The sequence below is a fragment of the Rattus rattus genome, chromosome 4 (genome assembly GCF_011064425.1).
Source record: "Rattus rattus isolate New Zealand chromosome 4, Rrattus_CSIRO_v1, whole genome shotgun sequence".
Taxonomy (NCBI): Eukaryota; Metazoa; Chordata; class Mammalia; order Rodentia; family Muridae; genus Rattus; species Rattus rattus.
The window spans coordinates 97,913,834-97,939,880 of NC_046157.1; the positions used below are offsets into that span (position 1 = coordinate 97,913,834).

Genomic DNA, 26,047 nt, shown 5'->3' on the forward strand with positions numbered 1-26,047 from the left:
GAATGTACACATTCATTTTAAAACATTTCAGGATGTGATTTTGTGTGGGCAAGACCACTCATAGCTAGCTGAGTCTGATTAAGAGGGCCTGTCTCTTTGAATTGGGTTGGAAAGAGATCTATTATGATTCCAACACATCTAATTTGAACATACCTACATGTACATGTGAAGCCTCACACATACATGCCCACGCATAAGCATGCACATGCAAACATGAATACCAGAAGCACATTAAAGGGGGAAAGAAGAAAAATAAAACACGTCTCAGGCATTGTTTGCTTTCCTGGTATTATAGTTACAGTGGTTAGTACATGGGTTCTAAAGATTGGTTAGTTATACAGACCCAAGTCTGCTGCTTGCTCTCTGAGAAACCCTGTCTCATCTGCAAATGAAGGCTCATCACCATACATATCACTATTACTGCTAACTTCAATATAACCCATTGGACAAGCTTTGGTGTAAGGTATGACTTTAGAAAGTGTTGCCTACTCATTTTCCCAAAAGGCTTTAGATTCTCCTCTACTTTTTATTTTCAACTGATAACCGAGACTTTCATCTTTTCCAATAAGCCTAAATAGAGAAAACTACTACTCATGATTCCTATTTTTGAAGTGATGAATGTAGGGGCATGCGGTTGTCATATGGGAGAAACTGAAAGAACACACATTCACAAGAAAACAATAACAACAACAGAAATACTCACCAGATTCCTGTCTTCCTGTTTACAAGAGAACAAGGAGTAAGCCATTTGTCTCCTTCAGCTTCCAGGATTAATGGGCTGGATTAGAGGGCAAAAAAAAAACAGAAACAAAGACAAGAAACAATAGTGCCATGTTCCCAGTAAACATGGCTGCCAAGAGGTAGACCATTACGAACTTTCTCCTCTGGTTCTATGGGGTACCATTGCAGGGGCCAGTGAAAGACTGTAACTTTTCTCCTAGGGAATAGAGGTGCTCTCATGGCCCATACACTGCACATGGAGATTTTACAAAGCCTTCCCCATACTGGCCATGCTTGGCTGCTCTGCACATTGGAGAGTTTGCATTTTCACTGCTGTTCCTTTTAAAAGTAAGAGCCCAGATTGAGGTTGAGACAGGTCTGCACACAGGCTAAGGATGCAATTAGATTTCCTATCTCCAGTAAAAGTCTCTTCTTAATTTACAAAGAAAAAGAAGTTGATAACTTCTTAATGTCAGAAATAGAGGGAAGAATTAAAGAGATGGAGAAGCTGTAGGAAATGCCTCTAAGACATTCACTCTGGGGTGAAGAAAATTTTAAACACTGTGTATAGACTCTGTGCAGTTGGTTAAATAGTGAGATAATGTTTCTTCTGCCTTAAAAATCCTCACTATGGTTACTGGACTTGTTGGGGACAAGCAGTTGCTTATAGCTTCCCATGAACTCTGGTCTTCCTCTCTCCAGCATGGATGATTTCATAGTAACATTTTATACTTCCAATGTGTCCATTGAAGAAAGTCATGTTCGCATCTAATCACTCCAGAGAACTTTACCAGCTACACAGCTTTTAATAACTGAGCTCATGCATCCTTCCCTGTTTGGTGACTAAGCCCACAGTTCCCTCTCATCCCACCAGTAGGATTTCTGAATGAACAGGTGGGAAGTAACGAGCTTCAAAGAGAGGTTAGTGGACTTTTGTGCTTATGTATCACTTTAGGAAGAATTTACCCTCAGGGTATAGGGAGAGAAGGGTAAGAACCAAAAAGAAAAACCCATGGGTGTAGTTACAGTGCAGCTCACACAGGGCCCAGTCTCTACTTTTCAGAGAAAAGGAGGAAAGAAGGAAGGAAGGAAGGAAGGAAGGAAGGAAGGAAGGAAGGAAGGAAGGAAGGAAGGAAGGAAGGAAGGAAGGAAAGGAAGGAAGGAATGAAGGAACAAAAAAGAAGAAGAATCAGAGAAGAACTGAGAGAGAGAGAGAATGAAAGAGCTTCATAGCAACAATGGACTGACCCTACTTGCAATCAATATCCTAGTAAGAAAGTAAAAGCTGAAATCTGATGCACAAGGGGGAACCAAAAAATTTTGCATAGATTAAAAACAGCAATTCTGTGACAAATGCAATAAAATTTGTTGCTGCAGAGGAATTTGTTGCTGCAGGCCCCAGGATGCCATCTAGCACATATGTAACACAGGAACAAACATATGCTTACCTCTCCATGTAGTCCACATCAGGATCAAAGGTTTCCATCCGATCAGTGATGACCCAGCCATACACATGCACTACTTCTCCTGTTTTAAGAAGAGGTAGCTCAAACTTCAAATGTATAGCATAAATTCTGTTTGTGTTTGTTTTGTTACATATACCCAACAAGGCACAGGTGCATAAAATTAACATGTTTAATAAATTATATCAATGTGAAATGAGTGCTAGTACCCCATGGCAAGGGTTATACACTAGAAAAGTTAAAATAATGTAAAAAGCATTGATTGCACAGAAGTTGAGAATAGAATGGCATTTGACATAGGCTAGAAAGAACCAGTGACAGAGTAAGCTAAGAATAGGTTGACCAATGACAGCTAAGTTCTAGTTAGATCGGAAAAATAAGTCCTGGCATTCTATTTCACAGTTACGTGACTTCAGATAATGTCAATGTACTGTGTTCTAAAATCAAAAAGAAAGGATTCTGAGTGTCTTCAAAAATAAATGTTCGAGGAGACAGACATATACCTTTCAATACCAATGTTTTACAATGTATGCACACATTAAACACCCAGCAGCATCCCATGTGTAACGTGATGCATGTGAATTTTATGTCATATGTCAACCCTCATCAGAGAAGCTTCTTTTGGTAGTAGATGGTAGCACAGAGGTTCACAATTGGCCAACTGGCAAAGAGTAAGAGTTACAGAGAGCTAAGCTTTGTAGGGATAGCCATATCACACCCCCTCAACCCCAGGGCTCAAGAGTCATTCAGTAAGAGTGAGAAACAGGGATGATGAATGGGAACACCATTTTCCAAACACAACAGGGCAGCCACACAAGCACGCTCACAATGCTTGTGGAGGCACCATGTACAAAGCCTGCGCAAACTCAAAGCAGACAAAATCCCAGCACAGAGTAAGGGAGGCTAGCATGAAACTCTACTCATGATACAGAGCTATTGGCCACTGAGAGCTGCTGGGAGTGGGGAGTCAATTTTCTCAAAGAGAGTGGCCTCTGGTAAGTCAGTCATGCTCCAGTGGAAGGTCACACACCCAAGAGTAGGTGGGCAGCAAACTGGACTTGGTGTGTGTGTGTGTGTGTGTGTGTGTGTGTGTGTGTGTGTGTGTGTGTTTGACTGTTTTAAGGAAATAAAAAGAGAACACAAAATTGGATGGGTAGGGAAGGAGGAAGTGGATCTGGAAAGAGTGGGATTAGAGGGTAAATGTGACCAAAATATATTGCATGAGATTCTCAAAGAATTAATAGAAATGAGAAAACAAAATAAAAAGTCATATGAGGAGGCCATGTCACACATTCTGATTAGCCTTCTGGGATCCTAAGTAGATTCGTAACTCTGAGTACAAAAGAGAAAAGTCCCTCACAAGCCAAATGGACAAAACCTAAAAACAAGCACAAAACAAGCAAGCAAGTTCTGAATAGGGTGGATATTGGACATATGTTGTTCACTGAGCAAAGACAGGGTAAGCCACATATAGTGTCATATTCCTATAACCCCAGCTATGCACGATGTTCAGGCGGAAATGTTATAAACTAGCTTTGCAGATGAGAGAGCTATTTGTTAATCCAATAAGGGCTCAAAACTTGAAAAGGGGTTCCTCCAGGTTACTTGTGGTCACTGCATCCAGACAACTTTTGAGTTTCTCCATGAGCAGTGAAAGCTGCTGACTACCATCACCATCACCATCACCATCACCATCACCATCACCATCACCATCACCATCACCATCACCATCACCATCATCACCATCATCACCATCATCTGTATGTTCTTCTCATTCTGTTCTGTGTATCATTAGTAAGAGGGGAGTTTCATCTGCAGCCATTGCACACCTAGCACTGACCCTTTCGGGTAGATGGACACTGTACCATCTTAAGGACTGAGACAGACATCACAGAGGTTTCAGAAGATTAGGACCTCAAATTCTCTGCTGCTGATAAAAAAAATATCTTGCTGGTGTTGACAAAGCCGTACCACGGGCTTCCCCGCCCTAAAGACTCAAGCTTTGATACGTGCCACTGGAAAATGATTAGTAGATTACAGAAATGAGAAGTTCCTGTGGGCTCTTTGGTTGTTTGTTCCTAAACAAAGAATCTGAACAGGGGCTGACAAATGGACGAAGTAGAACACAGTGCCAGGGCATTCTGTGTCAGAGTGAAGGGCTGTTAAGCACATACAAAAATCCAACTACCCATAAAATAACACGCTGTCTCGTCTGTAGCTACCTCCTCCCTCATGTCCCTAGCTGCTACTCTGGGCAAGCTTCCCAAATGAAATGAGAGTAATTGTCCAGAAAGTGATTGTGGAGATGCAGTCATGTGCATCGTGCCTCCGGGGACCAATCTGACAGGGCCAGCCACCAATTGCCACCCCCTGCCCCACGCACACACACACAAGGTAGAAGAGATAGTGCAGAACTCCACCTCAGCGAGACAAACCGGTTAGACAGACCTGGAGGACACCTGACATCCCACTCTCATCTCTCATAGCTCCTTACTCATCCCTCCTCACAATAAGGTCTCTGCCACCTACACTGGAGCCTTCTGCACACAGCGGCAGAAACCCAGATGTCCCCGTGTAATTTTCACAGCGCGAGTTCTTTCTCATAAAACACGATCCTGTCTCAGTTACTCAAACTAACGAAATGGGTTGTATTTCTGAAAGCCTCATGCCAATAAAACAGTGCCAAACTCTTGTTCTTTAGGAGACAGTTGAAATACACACATGCACAGATACACATGAAGTACACAGATTCTGTCTGCATACACACATACTTCAATATAAAAATACTGTAACATAGATATTCATTCTGATTGCATTACCCAGCCAATCCCATCAAAACAATTGAATCAGATAATGCATTCTGACAGAATCACACCTAAAAACCTAGCACCTTGGCCCAGCAAAGATTCAATGGGTGAAAAACAAAATGTGCTCTCCCTCGAGCATGATAACCCGAGTTTCATCCCTGAGCCCACATGGTACAAGAAGAAAACCAACTCCTCAAAGTTCTCCCCTGACCATTACACACAAACTGTGGCACCTGTGCACATGTACATGTTACACACACTATACAGCACACACATACACACACACATACACAAATAGTAAGTAAAGAGGTAAATGTAATAATTTTTTAAATTAACAACTATGTTCATATATGTCTACCATACAAGAAAAATAAAACCGCTTCTGGTTTCCATCTGCCACTGGAGCTGACCCTGTGCCAAGCTCTCCATACCCAGATCCCACCAGGAGAGAACTGGTCTCCCAGGAGTGCTGGCACACTAGAAAGCACAGGTGAGACCACCACTGCTGCTCAAATACCTGGCCCAAGAGGGACCCACGCAGAGCCCTCAGGACACAGGACACAGGACACAGCCTGAGACGGGATCTTTCCAGTTCCATCTGTGCCCCAGAGCTTACCCTATGTCACAACTCTCTGTACCCAAATCCTGCTGGGAGAAAACTGGTCTCCCAGGAGTGCTGAGAGCACAGGTGAGACCACAACTACTGCTCAAATACTTGGCCCAAGAGGGACCCTCCCAGAGGCCTCAGGCTGCAGAAACCAAGGAAGAGCCTGGGACAAGATCCTTCCGATTTCAGAGAGAGCTGGTCTCCCAGGAGTGCTGACAACAGGCTTACAGAAGGGACAAGCCACAGTCAGACACAGCAAGACCAGTTAACACCAGAGATAACCAGATGGCAAGAGGCAAGTGCAAGAACCCAAGCAACAAAAACCAAGATTACTTGGCATCATCAGAATCCAGCTCTCCCACCACAGCAAGCCCTGGATACCTCCAACACAGTGAAGAAGCAAGATTCTGATTTAAAATCACATCTCATGATGATGTTAGAGAACTTCAAGAAGGACATAAATAACTCCCTAAAGAAATACAGAAATATAGAAGTAAAAAGGTAGAATCCCTTAAGGAAAAAGCACAAAAATCCCTTAAATAATTACAGTAAAACACGATCAAGCAGATGAAAGAATTGAACAAAACCATACAGGATCTAAAAATGGAAATAGAAACAATAAAGAAATCACAAAGGGAGACAAACTTCGAGATAGAAAACCTAAGAAAGTGATCAGGAGTCATACACGCAAAATCACCAACAGAATACAAGAGATAGAAGAGAGAATCTCGGGGCGGAATATACAATAGAAAACACTGACACAACAAAGAAAGTGCAACATGCAAAAAACTCCTAACCCCAAACATCCAGGAAATCCAGGACACAATGAGAAGACCAAACCTAAGGATAATAGGTATAAAAGAGAGCAAAGATTTGCAACTTAAAGGGCCAGTAAATATCTTCAACAAAATTATAAAAGAAAACTTCCCTACCCTAAAAAAAAAGAGATGCCCATAAACATACAAGAAGCCTACAAAACTCCAAAAAGACTGGACCAGAAAAGAAACTCCTCCCATCACATAATAATCAAAACACCAAAGGCACAGAACAAAGAAAGACTATTAAAAGCAGTAAGGAAAAAGGTCAGGTGACATATAAAGGCAGACCTATAAGAATTACACCATACTTCTTTTTTTTTTTTTTAAGGATTTTTTTTTTTTATTATTAACTTGAGTATTTCTTATATACATTTCAGTGTTATTCCCTTCCTGTTTCCGGCAAACATCCCCTCACCCCTCCCCCTTCCTTATGGGTGTTCCTCCCAACCCCTCCCCCTTGCTGCCCTCTCCCAACAGTCTAGTTCACTGGGGTTCAGTCTTAGCAGGACCCAGGGCTTCCCCTTCCACTGGTGCTCTTACTAGGATATTCATTGCTACCTATGAGGTCAGAGTCCAGGGTCAGTCCATGTAAGTCTTTGGGTAGTGGCTTAGTCCCTGGAAGCTCTGTTTGGTTGGCATTGCTGTACATATGGGGTCTCGAGTTCCTTCAAGCTCTTCCAGTTCTTTCTCTGATTCCTTCAACGGGGGTCCTGTTCTCAGTTCAGTGGTTTCCTGCTGGCATACGCCTCTGTATTTGCTGTATTCTGGCTGTGTCTCTCAGGAGCGATATGCATTCACATTTTGATCATCCGTCTTGAGTTTCATTTGTTCTAGGCATCTAGGGTAATTCAAGCATTTGGGCTAATAGCCACTTATCAATGAGTATATACCATGTATGTCTTTCTGTGATTGGGTTAAAGGATGATATTTTCCAGTTCCAACCATTTGCCTCATTTCCATAAAGTCATTGTTTTTTTTGATAGCTGAGTAATATTCCATTGTGTAGATGTACCACATTTTCTGTATCCATTCCTCTGTTGAAGGGCATCTACACCATACTTCTTAAACTTCTTAACAGAGTTTATGAAAGCCAGAAGATCCTGGGCAGACTTCATACAGACCCTAAGAGAACAACACAAATGCCAGCCCAGGCTACTATATCCAGCAAAACTGTCAGTTAACATAGATGGAAAAACCAAGATATTCCATGACCAACCTGAGGACCCAGCTATACCACTCCTGGGCATATACCCAAAGATTTTCCAATGTGAAATAAGGACATATGCCCCCACTATGTTCATATTTATAATATCCAGAAACTGGAAGCAAACCAGATGTCCCCCAACAGAGGAATGGATAAAGAAAATGGGATACATTTACACAATGGAGTACTACTTGGCTATTAAAAACAATGGCTTCATGAAATTCTTAGGCAAATAGATGGAAATAGAAAATATCATCTTGAGTGAGGTAACTCAGTCACAAAAGAACACACATGGTATGTACTCACTCATAACTAGAAATTAGACAAAGAACTTGGAATATCCACTATCCAACTCATGGACCACATGAAGCTCAAGAGGAAGTAAGACCAAAAAGTGGATGTTACAGTCCTACTTAGAAAGGGGAGCAAAATAATCAAGGGAAGTAGTTGGTGGGAGGGACTTTGGAGGAAGAAAAGAGGGAGAGGAGAAAAAGGGGCAGAATCAGGTATGGAAGGAGACAGGGGTGATATACAGGATATTGAACAGAGGTATATAGCAATGGGGGATAGGGAACTGAGGGTAGCCACCAGCATGTCCCAGATGCCAGGATAGCAAGAGCCTCCCAGGACCCCATGGGGTTGACATTAGCTGAAATACCCGACAAAGGGGAGGGAGAACCTCTCAAGGCCATATCCAGAAGTTAGGCATGACCTCCTGGTTGACGGATGGGGCCATCCACCCATTTCCAAAATTTTATCACAGAATTGCTCCTGTCTAAAGGAAATATAGGGGCAAAAGTGATGCAGAGACTGAAGGAAAGGCCATCAAGAGACTGCCCCACCTGGGGATCCATCTCACATGCAGACAGCAAACCCAGACACTATTACTGATGTCATGAAGTGCTTACTGACAGGAACCTGATACAGCTGTCTCCTGAGAGGCTCTGCCAAATCCTGACCAATACAGATGTGGATGCTCAAAGTCAACCATTGAAATGATCACAGGGACCCTAATGGAAGAATTAGGAAGGAGCTGAAGGGGCCTTATCTAGTATCAATGGAAGGTAAGGCCTTTGGTCATGTGAAGGCTTGATGCCCAGTATAGAGGAACGCTAGGGCAGTGAGGTAGGAGTTGGTGGGAGGGCCTTCATAAAAGCAGGGTAAGGGAAGATGGAATAAGGAGTTTGCAGAGGAAAAACCAGGAAAGGGGATAACATTTGAAATGTAAAGAAACAAAATATCTAACTAAAAACATAAAATATTAACTTGCTGACCCAATAAAAAAGAAATGTAGAACCAGTGAAATATCTGATATATGTATGTGTGTATACAGACAGACAGACAGACAGACAGAATTTTGCCATTAAAAACATAGCAAAACACATCTTTTAAAAGTTGTGCTTATTATTTGGTTCTAAAGAAGACTGGCAAAGTTATTAAACCTATTCCTCAGAGCATCCTCCTCTTCTATGTAAATCTCCTAACCTTACATAACCACCTCCTCTTCGACCCTCCAGAGCATATCATCCTTCTGAGCCTTTTGACTAAGACCGAGTATATTTGTCCATGTTTCCTTTGACTCATGAACAAATTCTCTCAATAAGCATCAGGGCTAATAGCATTCTACATTATATCCAGAACTAGTGTGTGTGTGTGTGTGTGTGTGTGTGTGTGTGTGTGTATATATATATATATATATATATATATATATATATATATATATATGCTTTTGATTGATATGACTTTAGACCATTGCTTCTCAACCTGTGGGTCATGACTCCTTTGGGAGATTCGCATCAGATACCCTGCATATTAGATAGATACATTATAATTCCTAATAACAAAATTACAGTTATGAAGTAGCAATGGCACAATGTTATGGTTGGGGGTCACCACAATTTGAGGAACTGTATTAAAGTGTTGCAGCATTAGGAAAGTTGAGAACCACTGCTTTAAATAAAAAATTTAACCCTCCAGTACTTCATTATTTTTTCTCCCCAGAATGAAAATAATAAGAATAGCTCCTGTACCATCATGTATTTTGTGATCCTCAGAAAATAACACATATGAAGAATTAAGAATATAAGTAGACTACTGGCGTGCTGTATATTGCTTTTACTATGTTTAGGTATGGGCCTTGAATACCTGATCTTTCCAACACTTGTAACAGGAAGGCATGTTGAATTTTGGCAAATGCTTTCTCAGCATCTAATGAGATGATCATATGTTTTTTTTCCTTTGAGTTTGTTTATATAGTGGTTGACGTCGATGAATTTCCATATATTGAACCATCCCTGCATCCCTGGGATGAAGCCTACTTGATCATGATGGATGATCTTTTTGATGTGTTCTTGGATTCAGTTTGTGGGAATTGATTGAGTATTTTTGTGTCAATATTCATAAGGGAAATTGGTCTGAAGTTCTCTTTCTTTGTTGGCTCTTTGTGTGGTTTAGGTACAAGCATAATTGTGGCTTCATGGAAGGAATTGGTTAGTGTTCCTTCTGTTTCTGTTTTGTGGAATAGTTTTGAGAGTATTAGGTCTACTATGAAGGTCTAATAGAATTCTGCACTAAACCCATATGGTTCTGGGCTTTTTATGGTTGGGAAACTTTTAATGACTGCTTGTATTTCTTTGGGAGTTATGAGACTTTTTAGATGGTTTATCTAATCCTGATTTAACATTGGTACCTGGTATCTGACTAGAAAATTGTCCATTTCATCCAAATTTTCCAGTTTTGTTCAGTATAGGCTTTTGTAGTAGGATCTGATGATTTTTTTAATTTCCTCAGTTTCTGTTGTTATGTCTCCCTTTTCATTTCTGATTTTGTTAATTTGGATCCACTCTCTGTGACCTCTGGTTAATCTGGCTAAGGGTTTATCTATTTTGTTGATTTTTCTCAAAGAACCAGCTCCTGGTTTGTTGATTCTTTGTATAGTTCTTTGTGTTTCTACTTGGTTGATTTCAGCCCTGAGTGTGAATATTTCCTGCCTTCTAATCCTCCTTAGTGTATTTGCTTCAATTTGTTCTAGAGCTTTTAGGTGTGCTGTCAAGCTGCTAGTGTATGCTCCCTCCAGTTTCTTTTTGGAGGCACTCAAAGCTATGAGTTTTCTTCTTAGCAATGCCTTCATTGTGTCCCATAAGTTTGGGTATGTTGTGCCTTTATTTTCATTAAATTCTAAAAAGTCTTTAATTTCTTTCTTTATTTCTTCCTTGACCAAGTTATCATTGAGTAGAGCATTGTTCAACTTCCATGTGTATGTGGGCTCTCTGTTGTTTTTGTTGTTCTTGAAGACCAGCCTTAGTCCATGGTGATCTGATAGGATGCATGAAATTATTTCAATCACACTTTCTCCCTACTTATTCAGTAAAGTACCCAAAGTCCTAGCCAAAGCAATCAGACAACAAAAGGAGGTCAAGGGATACAAATTGGAAAGGAAGAAGTCAAAATATCACTATTTGTAGATGATATGATGGTATACTTAAGTGACCCCAAAAGTTCCACTAGAGAACTACTAAGCCTGATAAACAACTTCAGCACAGTTGCTAGACATAAAATTAACTTTAAAAAAATCGGTAACCTTCCTCTACTCAGAGGAAAAACAGGCTGAGAAAGAAAGTATGGAAACCATGTCCTTCACAATAGTCACAAATAATATAAAATACCTCAGTGTGACTCTAACCAAGCAAGTGAAAGATCTGTATGACAAGAACTTCAAGTCTCTGAAAAAAAGAAATTGAAGAAGATCTCAGAAGATGGAAAGACCTCCCATGCTTGTGGATTGACAGGATTAATATAGCAAAAATGGCCATCTTGCCAAATGCAATCTACAGATTCAATGCAATCCCCATGAAAATTCCAACTCAATTCTTCATAGAAAGAGCAATTTGCAAATTCATTTAGAAAAGCAAAAAACCCACAATAACAAACACTTTTCTCAACAATAAAGTAACTTCTAGGGGAATCACCATCCCTGGCCTCAAGCTGTATTACAGAGCAATCATGATAAAAACTGAATGGTATTGGTACCAACAGGCAGGTAGATCAATGGAATAGAATTGAAGACCCAGAAATGAACCCACACACTATGGTCACTTTATCTTTGACAAAGCTGCTAAAACTATCCAATGGAAAAAAGACAGCATTTTCAACAAATGGTGTTGGTTCAACTGGAGGTCAGCAGGTAGAAGAATGCAAATTGACCCATTCTTATCTCCTTGTACAAAGCTCAAGTCCAAGTGGATCAGACTTCCACAAAAAACCAGATACAATCAAATTAATAGAAGAAAAAGTGGGAAAGAGCCTCAAACACATGGACACTGGGGGGAAAATTCCTAAACAGAACACCAATGGTTTATGCTTTAAGATTAAGAATCAACAAATGGGACTTCCTAAAAGCAAAGCTTCTATAAGGCAAAAGAAACTGTCATTAGGACAAAATGGCAACCAACAGATTGGGAAAAGATCTTCACCAATTCTACATCCTATAGAGGGCTAATATCCAATATAGCATACAAAGTTCTTTGTATACAAAGAACTCAAGAAGTTAGACTCCAGAAAATCAAATAACCCTATTATAAATGGGGTACAGAACTAAACAAAGAATTCTCAGCTGAGGAATATCGAATGGCTGAGAAGCACCTAAAGAAATGTCCAACACCCTTAGTCATCAGAGAAATGCAAATCAAAACAACCCTGAGATTTCACCTCACACCAGTCAGAATGGCTAAGATAAAAAACTCAGAGAACAACAGATGCTATTGAGACTGTGGAGAAAGAGAAGCACTCCTCCATTGTTGGTGGGATTGCAAGCTGGTACAACCACTCTAGAAATCAGTCTGGAGGTTACTCAGACAATTGGACATAGTATTACTTGAAGACCCAACTATACCACTCCTGGGCATATACCCAAAATATGCTCCAATATATAACAAGCACACATGCTCCACTATGTTCATAGCATCCTTATTGATAATAGCCTGAAGCTGGAAAGAACCCAGATGTCCCTGAACAGAGGAATGGATACAGAAAATGTGGTACATTTACACAGTGGGGTACCACCCAGCTCTTGAAAACAATGACTTCATGAAATGCAAATGGATGGAACTAGAAAATATCATTCTGAGTGAGGTGACCTAGTCACAAAAGAGAAAAAAAAACATACACAGTATGCACTCAGTGATAAGTGGATAATAGCCCAGAAGTTCAGATTACCCTATGATACAATTCACAGACCACTTGAAGCTCAAGAATAAGGCTGACCAAAGTGTGATGCTTCAGTCCTTTTAGAAGAGGGAACAAAAAATATTAATAGGAGGAAATATGGAGACAAAGTTTGGAGCAGAGACTAAAGGAAAGACCATCCAGAGACAGTCACACCCAGGATCCAGCCCATACACATGCAACTGACAATATTGCTGATGCCAAGAAGTGCATGCTGACAGGAGCCTAATATAGCTGTCCCCTGAGAGGCTCTGCCAGAGCCCTACTAATACATATGAGGGTGCTTGCAGCTAACCATTGGGCTGCACAAGAAGACTCCAATGGAGGAGTTAGAGAAAAGACTGAAGGAGCTGAAGGGGTTTACAACTCCCTAAGAACAACAATACCAACCAACCATTGCTCCCAGGGACTAAACCACCATCCAAAGATTACATATGGACAGACCCATGCCTCTGGGTGCATCTGTAGCAGAGGATGGCCTTGTTGGGCACCAATGGGAGGAGAAGCCCTTGGTCCTGCCAAGGCTCGACCCCCCTACCCCGGTGTAAGAGAATATCAGGGCGGGGAGGTGGGAAGGAGTGGGTAGATGGGTGGGGTAACACCCTCATAGAAGAAGGGGGAGGGAGGAGGGGATGGGGTTTATGGTTGGGAAATTGGGAACTGGGAAATGTTAATTTAAAAATCCAATAAAAAAGAAGACTATAAGTAGACACAGTAGGGGCTCAATAAGGACTCCAGTATGAGTGGACTATGATAGGTAATAGCAAAGCCAAGTGGTGATGATTTCTATCTCCACCAGTCTCCTGTCTCAGCTCCTTTGGATTTTGTTGGACATTTTTTTTTAAATCATGCTCTATAGGGAGTAGTGATTCTGATGCTTTGATTGGGGATGGAGGGATCTGTGTGTGAATGCTAAAGGTCCTGTTCCCCAAAGGTTCTTGATTAATCAATACAGATGCCAGCAGCCAATGGCTGGATGGAAAAGGTGGGACTTCCAGTTTCCCAAAGGCAGGCTAGGAAATCCAGGATGAAGAAAAGGAATTTACCATGCTTCAGCGGTAGAGTCACCAGCCATGTGAGATCTTGGGTGGAGTGGCCATTGGCTGCTTCCTCAGGTGGAAGATTAGAAATGCAGTAAGCTGAGAGCAGATGCAGGATGTTGAGCAAGGAAAAGGTAACCCGGCCACTAAGCTAAGGGAAGACTTAGAGTGTTGAGCAAGGAATTAGGGAAAAGGCACACTAGCTACAGAAGGCTTAGAAGAGCCCAGTCACTGAGCCATAAGGCAGGTTATATGTGTGTATGTCTTTCCTCCTCAGATCCATGGGAACCAGGGCGGTGATTTGGTCCACCTGGAGTGTAAAGTAGGGTGGTGAAAACTACATGCTACAGTGGTTTGAATTTTTTGTTGTTATCAGTAAAGTCATAGAACAAAAGTGCCTAAAGAAGAAAACAAAGAGTACATACATATGGACAGACCCATGGCTCCAGCTGCATATGTGGCAGAGGATGGTCTTGTTGGGCATCAATGGGGAGGAGAAGCCCTTGGTCCTGCCAAGGCTCAATGATGCCCCAGTGTAGGGGAATGTCAGGGCAGGGAGGCCAGAAGGGGTCGGGTGGGGGAATAACCTCATAGAAGCAGGGGGAGGGGTGATGGGATAAGGGGTTTATAGGTGGGAAACTGGAGAAGGGGATAACATTTGAACTGTAAATAAAAAATTCAATACGAAAAAACAAAAGCTTATATATCCTAATAGAACTTTTCACTGACATTGAACTAAGACAAGGGCCTAAAATATTGGTGCTTGTTGGTTTCCAGCCTGATCCTTTTCTACTTAGAGTCAATCCCAGTTGCCAGGTCTTTTAATGTGAACTGGAATGCACCTACTACAGACTACAGTTTTCTAACTCACCTGTCATCATAATTATGATCATCAACTCACACTAGATTTATATGTGCACATATCATATATCTGTATGTTCTGTTTAACTAGATAAAAACACTGTTACTAATAATTTTGGTACCAAAAATTGTTCTTGAGAACAGTTTCACTAAATTATTTTTTAAAAATACATAAATGCATAAGAGGGCACATATTAATAAGACAATATGATATTTTATATGTGTCATGAAGGTTAATAGTCATTGCCAATTATAAATTATCTAAAATCATATAGGAGACTGACTGCTACATGTTTCTATGGGAGGGGACTAAACTGGACTAGCTCATGTGGAAATATTCTCCTTTGAATGTCTCCTATACTGGATAAATAGAAAAAAAGAAAAATAAAAACAAACAAACAACAAAAGAAACCAGAAGTTGAAACTTATTTTCAAAATAGCATCAGAAGTTAAATCGAACCGCTTATAGAAAGTACATACTGATAGAAGAGTCTGCAATGGAGTTAGTAAAGAGATCCACAATTACTCATATTTGAAAGATTTCTTACCTGGAACTCCACTTGATGGGTTAACTTGATATAAAACAGGTGTCTGCTCCTTGGAAAACTGTTTAGAAAGTATTATGGCACATGAACATTTCATTAGAATATACATGACAACAAGAGTCATAAATGATTCCCCATGAAGCATTAGTGAAAAGCAGGATGCATTTCCCTAATGACTGAACACCTACTTTTTCTTACCCTTGTGCTGTTTCCATGAAACAGGGGTTACAGGTATTATTGTATTTCTCTGTGGGTGTATTAAAGGAACCCAGTCTGCTCCTTGGAAAACTGTTTAGAAAATATTATCCTACCCACCTGTCTGCCATGCCCAGAGATATATTTTACCAGAAACAAAAGTAGACAAGGCACCATCCAGAATGTCAGTCCTTTGATTTCATTATTATAATTTAATGACATTGAATCTTAAAAATTCACATTTACCTAGAAAATAATTAATATTTTTTTAAGTTGGAAGGAATGTAATTTAAATTATTGTCAGCTAGCAATTATATAAAATAAGAAATTGGAAATATTTGAGTGCAGTTGGGGGAAAAAAAACAGAAGGTGCCAGCTTTGTGGGGAAATGTTCCAAACGATGGAAAGGAAAACTGTTCTTCCAGTAGCAGGCCGCGGCTCTGACCATGGCTCAGTAAGGAAAGCACTTGCCATGCAAGCATGAGGACCTGAGTTTGAATCTCCAGAATCCACATGAAGTCAGATAGATCTGTTGTCATCCCAGTGTTCCTCCAGTGAGGTAGGAGGTGTAGACATGAGAGTCTAATCTCTGAAAGGTCATGGACAAACAAGAAGAGATCCTGACTCAAACAAGATAGAAGTCAAAGACAGAGAGAAACTCAAGATTCTCCTTTGACGTACACATGTTCACCAAGACCATTTATGTGCCCACACACACACACACACACACACACACACACACACACACACACACACACACACACACACACACGGAACACCATTGATGGGAGAAGAAGGAACATGCTGAAGCATACTCATGGAACCAGAAAACAACTTACTATGGCCCTTCCTTTTTTAATTAACGTCAACCTTTTTTTACAGTCCAGTCATTACCACCCTCCTGGTCTGCCCTCTGACAGTTCCTTATCCTATTCTTCCTCCTCAATCTTGAAGAGGATGTCATCACATCACACCACACCCCTACAAACCCCCATAACACACCAGGCCTCCCTATTCCTTTGGTCCTCAAATTTCTCTAGGGTTAGGTTCATGCATCTTCTCTCACTGAGGCCAGATCCTCTGCTGTATATGTGTCAGGGGCCTCATGTCAGCTCATATATGCTGCCTGGTTGGTGGCTCAATGTTTGAGAGATCTCAGGGGTCCAGGTTAGTTATCACCCTCCTGGTCTGCCCTCTGAAAGTTCCTTATCCTATTCTTCCTCCCCAGTGGACGTTGTGGTCACCCTCCACAACTTCTTCAAACCTTTTTCTAATTCAACCATAGGGGTTCCCAACTTCAGTCCATTGGTTGGGTGTAATTCTCTGAGTCTGTCTCGGTCAGCTGCTCGTTGGGCCTCTAGGAAGGCAACGCTATGGCCCTTCTTAGAGCACAACACATGTTAGCTTCAGGCTTCACAAGGAAGAAACAGTGCCTACTGACAGTGCACTTGCTTTCCTCTGCAAAATGTTGGAGACATTTGAATTCTTGTCTATACAGCTAATAGCCTGTTCTTGGTTGACTAGTATACTGATGAGAAGGGAAGGGAGAACAAGATGATTCAGAAAGCCCATCTCACCTACAGGCATCTCGGTTAGGCTAACAGAGTATTACTCCATTGGGACGTCATATCAGGCTACATGAGGAATGGAGATGCATACAAAATGGGCTGGACAGACAAGGCCAAGGGTTGACCCATGACTTAATGTCTCACCCAGGAGAAGACTTAGTCACCTCTTGTCTCACTAGGTGCCTAGACTGCTTCATCTCTAAACAATCTACAGTGCTGCTTCCCTTTTACGAAACGAACTACAGCAAACTATTTCATTTGTGCTACATCCAGCTCCCCAGGAGTCCAAATTCCCAGGGAGACTATTACCAGAAAATAACCATGGTTAATCAACAACCCTAATCAGGCAGAGAGAGTGAATGGGCTTTTTAGCCAAGCTGATGGTGGCCTATTGGGTGTGGAGTTTAAGTACTGATGCACGCAGCAGTACTGTTTGCCAGCAAGGACATTTTCCTCATTCTCCCCAGGAAAGGGTTAGAAACTAGTTTACAGAAAATATGCACAGTTGGGGAAGGGGGGAGGTCCGGATATGACTACTGTGGCTTCATAGATTAAGAGCTGGCTGTGATCTCTACAGAAGATAAAGATTAATGCCGTTCCACTCATGATGCCACTCAGTCCCAGTTCTGGACTCAAATCCATTGACTGTAATCAGCTTTTCATCTCCCACGGGGAGGCCCTTCCTACCAAAGTAACTTCCATTGGAATCTTAGAGACATGGTTATTGCCCTCTCTTGCACTCATTAAAAACTGAGGCAGATGGAGCAATCAACTTCAAAGCAAACAATGACGCATACCTCTAGGTGTCCTACTTGAAATATAAGCTCTACTGTGCCATCTGCCACTCTTTGAGAAGCTAGTGGGGATATATAGATTTATTTATTGCCCCCACACACATTCCTCAAAGAGCACTGGGGTATACTTGGGGGTTAAACCACAATGAATGTCTTCACTTGTGAGTCTTTCTGAATTCATATGACATAAAATGGTACTTTTTCTAAGAGAAACAGGCCTCTGGTCACCCACCAGGCTAGAGAGAGAATAGTCAGAAATTAATGAGCTTCCAAAGCAGGGCTCCTACATGCTGGTCCTTGGCCCCCGTGGGGTTAGCAATAGCAAGATGGGAAGGTAGGTGGGCCAGAGAGGGTGGCATAAAACAGGAGATTAGAATGATAAAGTCACAGCCACCAGCTGCTTGACAAACCTTCTGTGAGTTCTTCAGACTTGTCAGTGCCTGCAGCAGGCTCTTTGGAGTGGGCCGGCAAGATGGAATTAATTTTTAATACCCATGGTTCCCTTAGTCCCAGTCGCAGAACAGAAAAGCACGCTGCATTTTCTTTCACTCGAATGCCTCTCATTAACTGCATCCCCTGGTGATCGTTCATCAACTCACTAAGTTAGTGGAGCCATTCATGGACTTGTTTCCTTTAATGTGCAATTGCAGAAAGTGTGCCCCCAACCTCTGTCCTTACTGATCTTTATAATAAGTAGGAAAGCTATTCCCTGAGGTGAAGGGAGCCTAGTGATTCAGGGGTACTCAGACACTTCACATCTGTGATGGTCGCTGAGCCAGGACAGCACTGTGATACAGCTCTTAACAAGAAAGAATTTGTTGCTTCCTTGTGCTACCTATGTACAGAGATGAAATTTCAGGCAATAATATTCTCTTGGGCTGAGGATCAAAGTGTTACTTGGGATTGGACAGCAAATCGCCAATTTCAAAACGTCGGTGCCTATGTAACGGTATTCGAGTTGAGTCTAGGGTGGTGGTGTCTTAACTCTAAAACAGCCTCAGTTAATGACTCCGTTCTATTCTCTATAGCTCTCAGAGGTCTTTTTCACCAGGATCATGGCTGGAGCACCACGTTTCATGGTAAAAGGGATTTCTCTTTTACAGCTCATTTTACTATAAAGCTAAATGAATCTTTGGCTGAACTAAACATAAAAGCAAGTCCAGTCTAAGTGTTAAGGGTCTAAATTAAATAAGATCAGACATCAGCCTAAAGGAAACTGCTCTCAGTTTTGTCATCTCTCCTTCTTGATCTATGTGACCTCAAAGGAGAATTCTAGCAGTAAATATGCTTCTGACAAGGATCAGAAAGGGCTGCAAAAAGGTGCCATGAAGCAGGGGCCAGGGACATTGCCCCCTCTCAAAGACCCGGGGCCCTTGTGTTTCTTCAGTATCCAAATGCTCAGAATCCACTAAAAACATAACACTTGTCCACAAAAAAAATGATGTCTGTGGCTTCTCTATGAGTTCCCTGTGGTTTCATAGTCACATGAGGGTTCAAATCCTGACTTCACCACTTATTGCCTGGGTGATGTGGCAAGCAGTCTAGATGGCCTTGGGAGCACTGTACTCCATGATATATATATATTTTTTTTTCACTCAGATAAGCCTGATATACAAGGACTCAGTATTTATCTTCACAGGTAAACCCATAGTGAGAGGAACTCCAGCATTCTCTTCCTAATTTTTCCTCCCTATTAAAGAAGAGATGGGTTGACTCATAACTTGCATTGGTGACACAGCATACTATCTGACCAGTTAAACACACATTCTTCTATCCTTAGAACTCACCTTGAAAGTACAGTTGTCCAGTGATCTGGTGCACGGGCTGCCTAGCAGTTGCTCCCCAGAGCGTATCTCCAGAGAATACAGACCTGCATGTGCTTCTGATGGAAGAGACCTGGGGACAGAAAATGGAAATCTTTATGAATAAGAAACCCAAAGTTTCCATTTGACACTTCCTTCCTGTGTTTGTAACATGGAGCTGAGTAAAATACCTCTGTAGTTCACCATTCACCACCTAGATCTACAGCTCACTAGAACCCTACTTTAAAGCCAAGTCCTCACCAGGAGAGGCTGTACTGCTGCTACCACTACTACCACCTCTTCTTCATCATCATCTTCATCTTCATCATCATCTTCTCTATCTTCATCTTTGTCTTCTCCTTCTCCTTCTTCTTGTAAGCCCTTTGAACTTAATTTAAAAGGTCCTACTTCTCAGAATTATGGACTCGTAGGACTTGAAGAGCATAAGACAAGCACTTCAAAAGGCAATTATGAATACATTCAAACACCTTAAAGAGGATATAAACATATCTCTTAATGAAGTCTATAAAAACACAAAGAAGCTGTGGAATGAAATAATGAAAACAGTTCAAGATGTGAGAGCAGAAATAGAATTACTAAGGAGAACCCAAGCTGAAACACACCTGGAAATGAAAAAGTTAAGAAGTTAAAAAAACATCAGAAGTAAACCTTATCTACAGAGTCCAAGACATGAAAGAGAGAACCTTGGTAAAATGGATACCTTAGTCAAATGAAATGTTAAGTCAAAAAAAAAAAGGAAGAAAGGAAGAAAGGAAGAAGAAGAAAGTAAGAAAGGAAGAAGGAAAGGAAGGAAGGAAGAAAGGAAGGAAGGAAGAAAAGAAAGAAAAGAAAGAGGGAGGATAGGGGAGAAAAACTTGGAAGCAAAAACATTCAGGAAGTCTGGGACATCATAACAAGACTAAATCTTGTCTAATAAATATTTATTTATTAGAAGTATTTATAAGAATATATATGTGTGTTAATATATGTAAAATAAATTTTAAAAAATAAGAAGAAGAACAGAGGAATGAGAAGCACAGATCAAAGATATAGAAAATATTTTAAGCAAAATCATAGAAGCAAATTTCCCCAAACTAAAGAAAGAGGTACATATCAAGGTACAAGAAATATACAGAACAAGAAACAAGAATGAATAGACTGGACCAGAAAAGTAATTTCTAAATGTATAGAGAAAAGATATTAACAGCAACAAGTAGGAAAGACCTAGTGACATATAAAAGCAGAACTTCCCAATGGAGACTCTGTAAGCCAGAAGGGCCATGTTCAACAAACTCTTAAGAAATGACAGGTGACAGTCCAGACTACTATACCCAGCAAAACTACCAATCACAATAGGCAGAGGAAGAAAAACACTTAATAATGAAACAAAAATTTCAATCTAGCCCTACAAAGGGACTAGAAGGAAACTTTCAGTCTGAAGAGGCTAACTCCACCCAGGAAACCACAGGAATAAGTAATCCCATAACAGTATTTCAAATGACGGGAAGAAACTTACAATATAACAAAACAATAACAGGAAGCAATAAATGCAGCTCACTGATAACTCTCGGTATTTATGGTCTCAGGTACTCAATAAAAAGTCACAGACTAACGTTCTGGATTAGAAAACAGAACCCACCTTTCTGCTGCATCCAAGAAATGTGTCTTACTGTCAAAGATAGACATCACTTCAGAGTAAAAAATGGAAGAAGACAGTCTAAGCAAAATAGACCCAAGAAGCAAGCAGGTATGGCCATTGTAATATTTGACAAAGTAGGCTTCAAACTAAAGCTAGTGAGAAGAGATAGGAAAGACTACTATACTCCTGCCAAAGGGAATTCAGCAAAAGGATATTGCAACTCTAAATATTTACGCACCGAGCACAATGGCACCCACGTTCATAAAAGAAATACTACAACAGCTAAAATATCAGTGGTAGTGAGAGACTTCAAATACCTCACTCTCACCAATAGGCATCCATACACATGCAACAGAGAGACCAGACTCTGACCAATAGACAGGTCATCCAGACAAAAACTAAACAAAGAAATGCTAGAGTTAAATAATATCACAAAACAAATGGACCTAGCAGCTATTTACAGAACATTTCACCCAAACACAGAAGTATATACTTTCTTCTCAGCAGCTCGTGGATCTTTTCTCCAACACTGACCACTTACTCGCATAGAAAGTATGTCTCAACAGATATAAGAAAATTAAAATTATACCCTGCATCCTATATGACCACTGTGAATTAAAGCTGGATGTCAAGAACAACAGAAACAACAGAATGTATACAAACTTACAGAAACTGAATGACACACTAATGACTGAAAAATGGATGGAGCTAGAAATCAAGAAGGAAATTAAAAACTTTTTACAATTGGACAGGAACTAAAACACAATATACCTTAACATACGGGACACTATTAGAGGGTCACAGAGCACTAAGAACTTACATTTAAATTTATATATAATTATATATAAGAGAGATCTCATGTTAGTAACTTACTAGAACACCTAAAAGTTTTAGGACAAAGGAGAGATAACACCCAAACAGAGTAGATGGCAAGAAATAAATAGAATCTTTTTTTAAAAGTCACAGAGAAGTTAGAAGCTAATAATCTATTATTTGTGTAGGAATAGATCCCTTTCACTCCTTTCTCTTGATTGATTCAACTCTATTCCCTGACCTTCCCGCACACATGCACCATATATAGGCATCCCCCTTTGATCAGGTTCAGTTCCTGACTGCACAGTACCACAAATATGAAAAGGAAAGGTGAAAATGTATGCATCATTTCCCCTGTGACAAAGTAAATCATGGTGCTTCGCATTTATTGGTTGCCCATTTATCTCCGTCTTCAGAAAGATTGTAAGAGCCAGACGGTCAGAGTCTGTTATGAGATTGTGTCTCCGAGTAATGTCAGAAGCTGCACCCAATAAAGTCTCACTGACAGGACTACCCAAACAGGAGCTGAACAAAGACAATAAGCACACCAAAGTGCATGGGAAAGAGCCCAAGAGGCCTCAACCCTATACAAAGAACTACAGGCACCTGAAGAACGCTAAGAGTGAGAGAGTGTCTTCCAGGAAAGAGCACATCATCTCATTATCCAGTGCCAAACCGTCAGCCCTGAAAATGTGCATACAAGTAACACTATACAGCCTGAGCAGGTTATATTTAGGGATGTGCGCATGCGTGCATGCGTGCATGCGTGCGTGCGTGCGTGCATGCAAATAACCATAATTAAAGGGAACGAGGGCAGTAAATTTGAAGGAGGGCAAGGAAAGGTATGTGAGAGGGTTCGGAGGGAAGAAAGAGACCGGAAAAAAAATGATGTGATTATTTTACGACCCCAAAACTAAATTTAAAACAGAAATTTAGAGTTCTACAGAAGAAAGGGCCATTGGTGAGTGACGGCTTTTGCTTGTGACACTGTTTAATTTTCGTTTTCTTTCATTTGTCCTTTCCGCCATAGCCAGACCTTTGTTTTCTCCTCCGAGAGAGATTTGAGGGAAAGGATTTTTTATGCAATAGGCATATTCATATCGAATGTTTTTGCAGTCACACCTGGTAATTGTAGTCACTGAAGGCGTTGTCTAACACATCGCCCAAAACTACTGAGAAAACCAAAGCCTGTCTATCCTGCCTGGTTTCCTATTTCAGGCAAGTGTACCTCGTCTGGCACGTCACCACGGGCAAATCCACGAAGAGGGGAGAGATGTCACAAGGGATCTTCAAGGCGGGTGTTGCCACATTCACCAGGTCTATCTCCAACTGAGAGCCATTGTTGGGGTAAAGAATACTTGTTTCCAAACCTAAGCAGATGGAGAAATCTCAGGCTGAGAAGATAATGCAGGGCAATGCGAACATTGGCCACAAGAGGGCAATGTAAGACATTGCATTTGTCTTAGAAGAAAATTAACGCTCATTTCCAAAGGCAATTACAGTGCTTGACAAAAGTTCTATGGGCCTGTAAAAATTTTCTCTCTCTTCACGTCTTCCTACTCCCTAGGAAAGAGTTTTTCAGCCTTCCAAGTTGCTTTGTGCCATGGTGGAAAAGGGCATGGTAAGACATGGTTTAGGGGTTCCTAACATGAAATCATTTGTAAGGGCAACCACCAAGACAGGGAATAGTAGTCCTATGCTGTTCACTTCCCAGTCAGGTCATTGTCTTCTCAAGCATCCCACCGTGAGGATGCTGATGCTATAGTGACCTCTGCTGTGACACTGACCACTTAGCATCTGCAAAGACAGAGTTGGGTCTCTGTTCATCCTGCTCAGTCCCTTCTTTAGAGCTGTTCTTAGACCAAGAAGCAAGAATTCATAATTCGTTGGATTTTAGATGAATAAATTCAACACTCAAATTCGGAAAAGCCCAAACCTACCGTCAAAAACAAGGGTGATCCATGTTCCCCCCGCAAGGCTACCTTCTGTCGGTTCAATCCGGAAACTTGAGTAAGCATCTGTCAATAAGAGAAAATGCTGGTTGGGAAGGTTACATACAAGCTACTAACACCTCCAGTATCTTAAAGCAGACTTTAATGTGTATATACCATCCAGTGGCTAGATGAAGCACGGACCACCGGGCCCTATTACCAGAGTTTCCGGCTCAGAGTGCCCACTTCTATTCAGGCATAATTATCCAGGGAACATACCTTCAGAGTCCTACTCTAAGAAAAATGGATCTCTCTCATTTCAGCAATTCAGAACCCTGATGTTCATCAGGACAGTACTGAACTTCTGCTTCCCTCAGAAATAGTCTCAAAGACAAGTGTGGTTCTCTTGAACCCACAGTGCCTCTCTTCTGTTTTACACTCTTTATTCGGATGGCCACATTTAAGAGTAAAGGTTACTACTTATATCATATATCCCTATTTCCTGGAGAGAGGAAAAACTTCTTGAGATATTCCTGCTTCCTTTCTTCCTCCTCCTCCTCCTCCTCTTCTTCTTCCTCTTCCTCTTCTCCTCCTTCTCCTTCTTCTTTTTCTCCTCTTCCTCCTCCTCCTCCTCCTCTTCCTCCTCCTCTACCTCCTCTAGTTTTCTGTTTTGAGCTCCTTTGAACACATAATCAGAATAACTCCCTAATCACATCCAAGGCATTCATGATTTTTGCCTTGACTGGTCATAGACTAAAACAAGAACATTATAGAATTTTCTATAGGAGACAAAAGGAGTATGAATTTTAAATACTAGACTAAACTGGGTTTGATAACACCTTCGAAGATATTCCCAGATCTGTCTTGGTTAAGGTAAAGCCACTTCAAGGAGGCTAGCAAAAAATTTCTCAGCACCTCCATATGATGATAGTAAGCAAATAAAGTGTTAGGTGTTGTCTATAGAAAACTGCCTCATTTCCAAGTCAAGAAATTCCAAGGGTAAGCCAGGCATTGCCTGTGGACTAGCCTGGGGCACTATGTATAGAAACCGTGTAGGTAATTCACTACACTCCTAAGAATGATGGGTACCCCTTCACATCAACATAAAAGCCAGAACCATCATCATCAGCCCCCAGAGATGATTACATATTTTTATCCAAAAAAAGACAAAAAAATCATAAGGAAACATAGAAGATTACCAAATTCAGAGAAAAACTGGAAGCATGATTAGAGGAAATGGTAATTGTAATACAAGCAGCCATTTGTCACCAAGACACAGTCCCTTAGGGAAGATACAACAATGAAGTCTAATAAGAATTATATCTACTAGCCCAAAAAAGGGATTATAGAAAAAGTTATTATTAAAATGTTTGAATTGTAACAGCAACCCCCACTGGCCATTAAAAGTTGGCATATCTGTGCATAACAATTTAACAGATAACGTCATCGGGAAGAAAACCATTATTATGTCAAATCCCAGAGCAGATACCTCAATACTTCCTTCTAAAATGATGGTTTCACTCACATTTTAAGTGAGCAAGTAAAACCCGTATGTGTCTACAGTATAAAGGCAATATTTCCTTTACCAACAGTAGTCCTTAAGGTAACCTCGTGGTCTGATCTCTACTCTATTCAAACACTTTCTACTTACTTGCTAAAAGTAATAGTTCCACACTCAGCAGAGAGATCCACCAGGCAGGCATCACGTCAGGGTAGCTCAGCTCTCTTGAGACCTCTCATATGTTAGAAGCACATTTTTAGGGTCGACTGGCATGATGTAGCTTTTGTGCCTTTTAAAACATAAAGTGGAAAAAAATTCTTTGTTGCCTGTATACTATCAATGGGTTATATTGAAGCAGAAAATTAAAGAGATGGTTTAAATGTCGTGCCAGCCCAACGAGTGTGGTTCTCACTCATCGAAACACACACACACACACACACACACACACACACACACACACACACAGCACATGAAGGCTGTTACAGAAAGCCACAAATGGTGAAAATGTAGGGAACA

At 40.9% G+C, this 26,047-nt stretch overlaps 1 protein-coding gene across 1 annotated transcript in view; it reads right to left on the reverse strand.

Annotated features, from left to right (window-relative positions):
• The window catches only part of Pkhd1 (PKHD1 ciliary IPT domain containing fibrocystin/polyductin), a 457,519-nt gene extending 431,786 nt beyond the window's left edge, over nucleotides 1-25,733 (reverse strand). The window contains exons 1-7 of the mRNA XM_032899487.1: nucleotides 25,682-25,733; nucleotides 24,040-24,117; nucleotides 23,328-23,469; nucleotides 19,633-19,741; nucleotides 15,292-15,349; nucleotides 2,169-2,247; nucleotides 704-778 (exon numbers count right to left, since the gene is read on the reverse strand). Coding sequence (XP_032755378.1) covers nucleotides 704-778; nucleotides 2,169-2,247; nucleotides 15,292-15,349; nucleotides 19,633-19,741; nucleotides 23,328-23,469; nucleotides 24,040-24,117; nucleotides 25,682-25,733 — 593 coding nt within the window. The remainder of the gene's footprint in view (nucleotides 1-703; nucleotides 779-2,168; nucleotides 2,248-15,291; nucleotides 15,350-19,632; nucleotides 19,742-23,327; nucleotides 23,470-24,039; nucleotides 24,118-25,681) is intronic.
• Nucleotides 25,734-26,047: the final 314 nt, after the last annotated feature.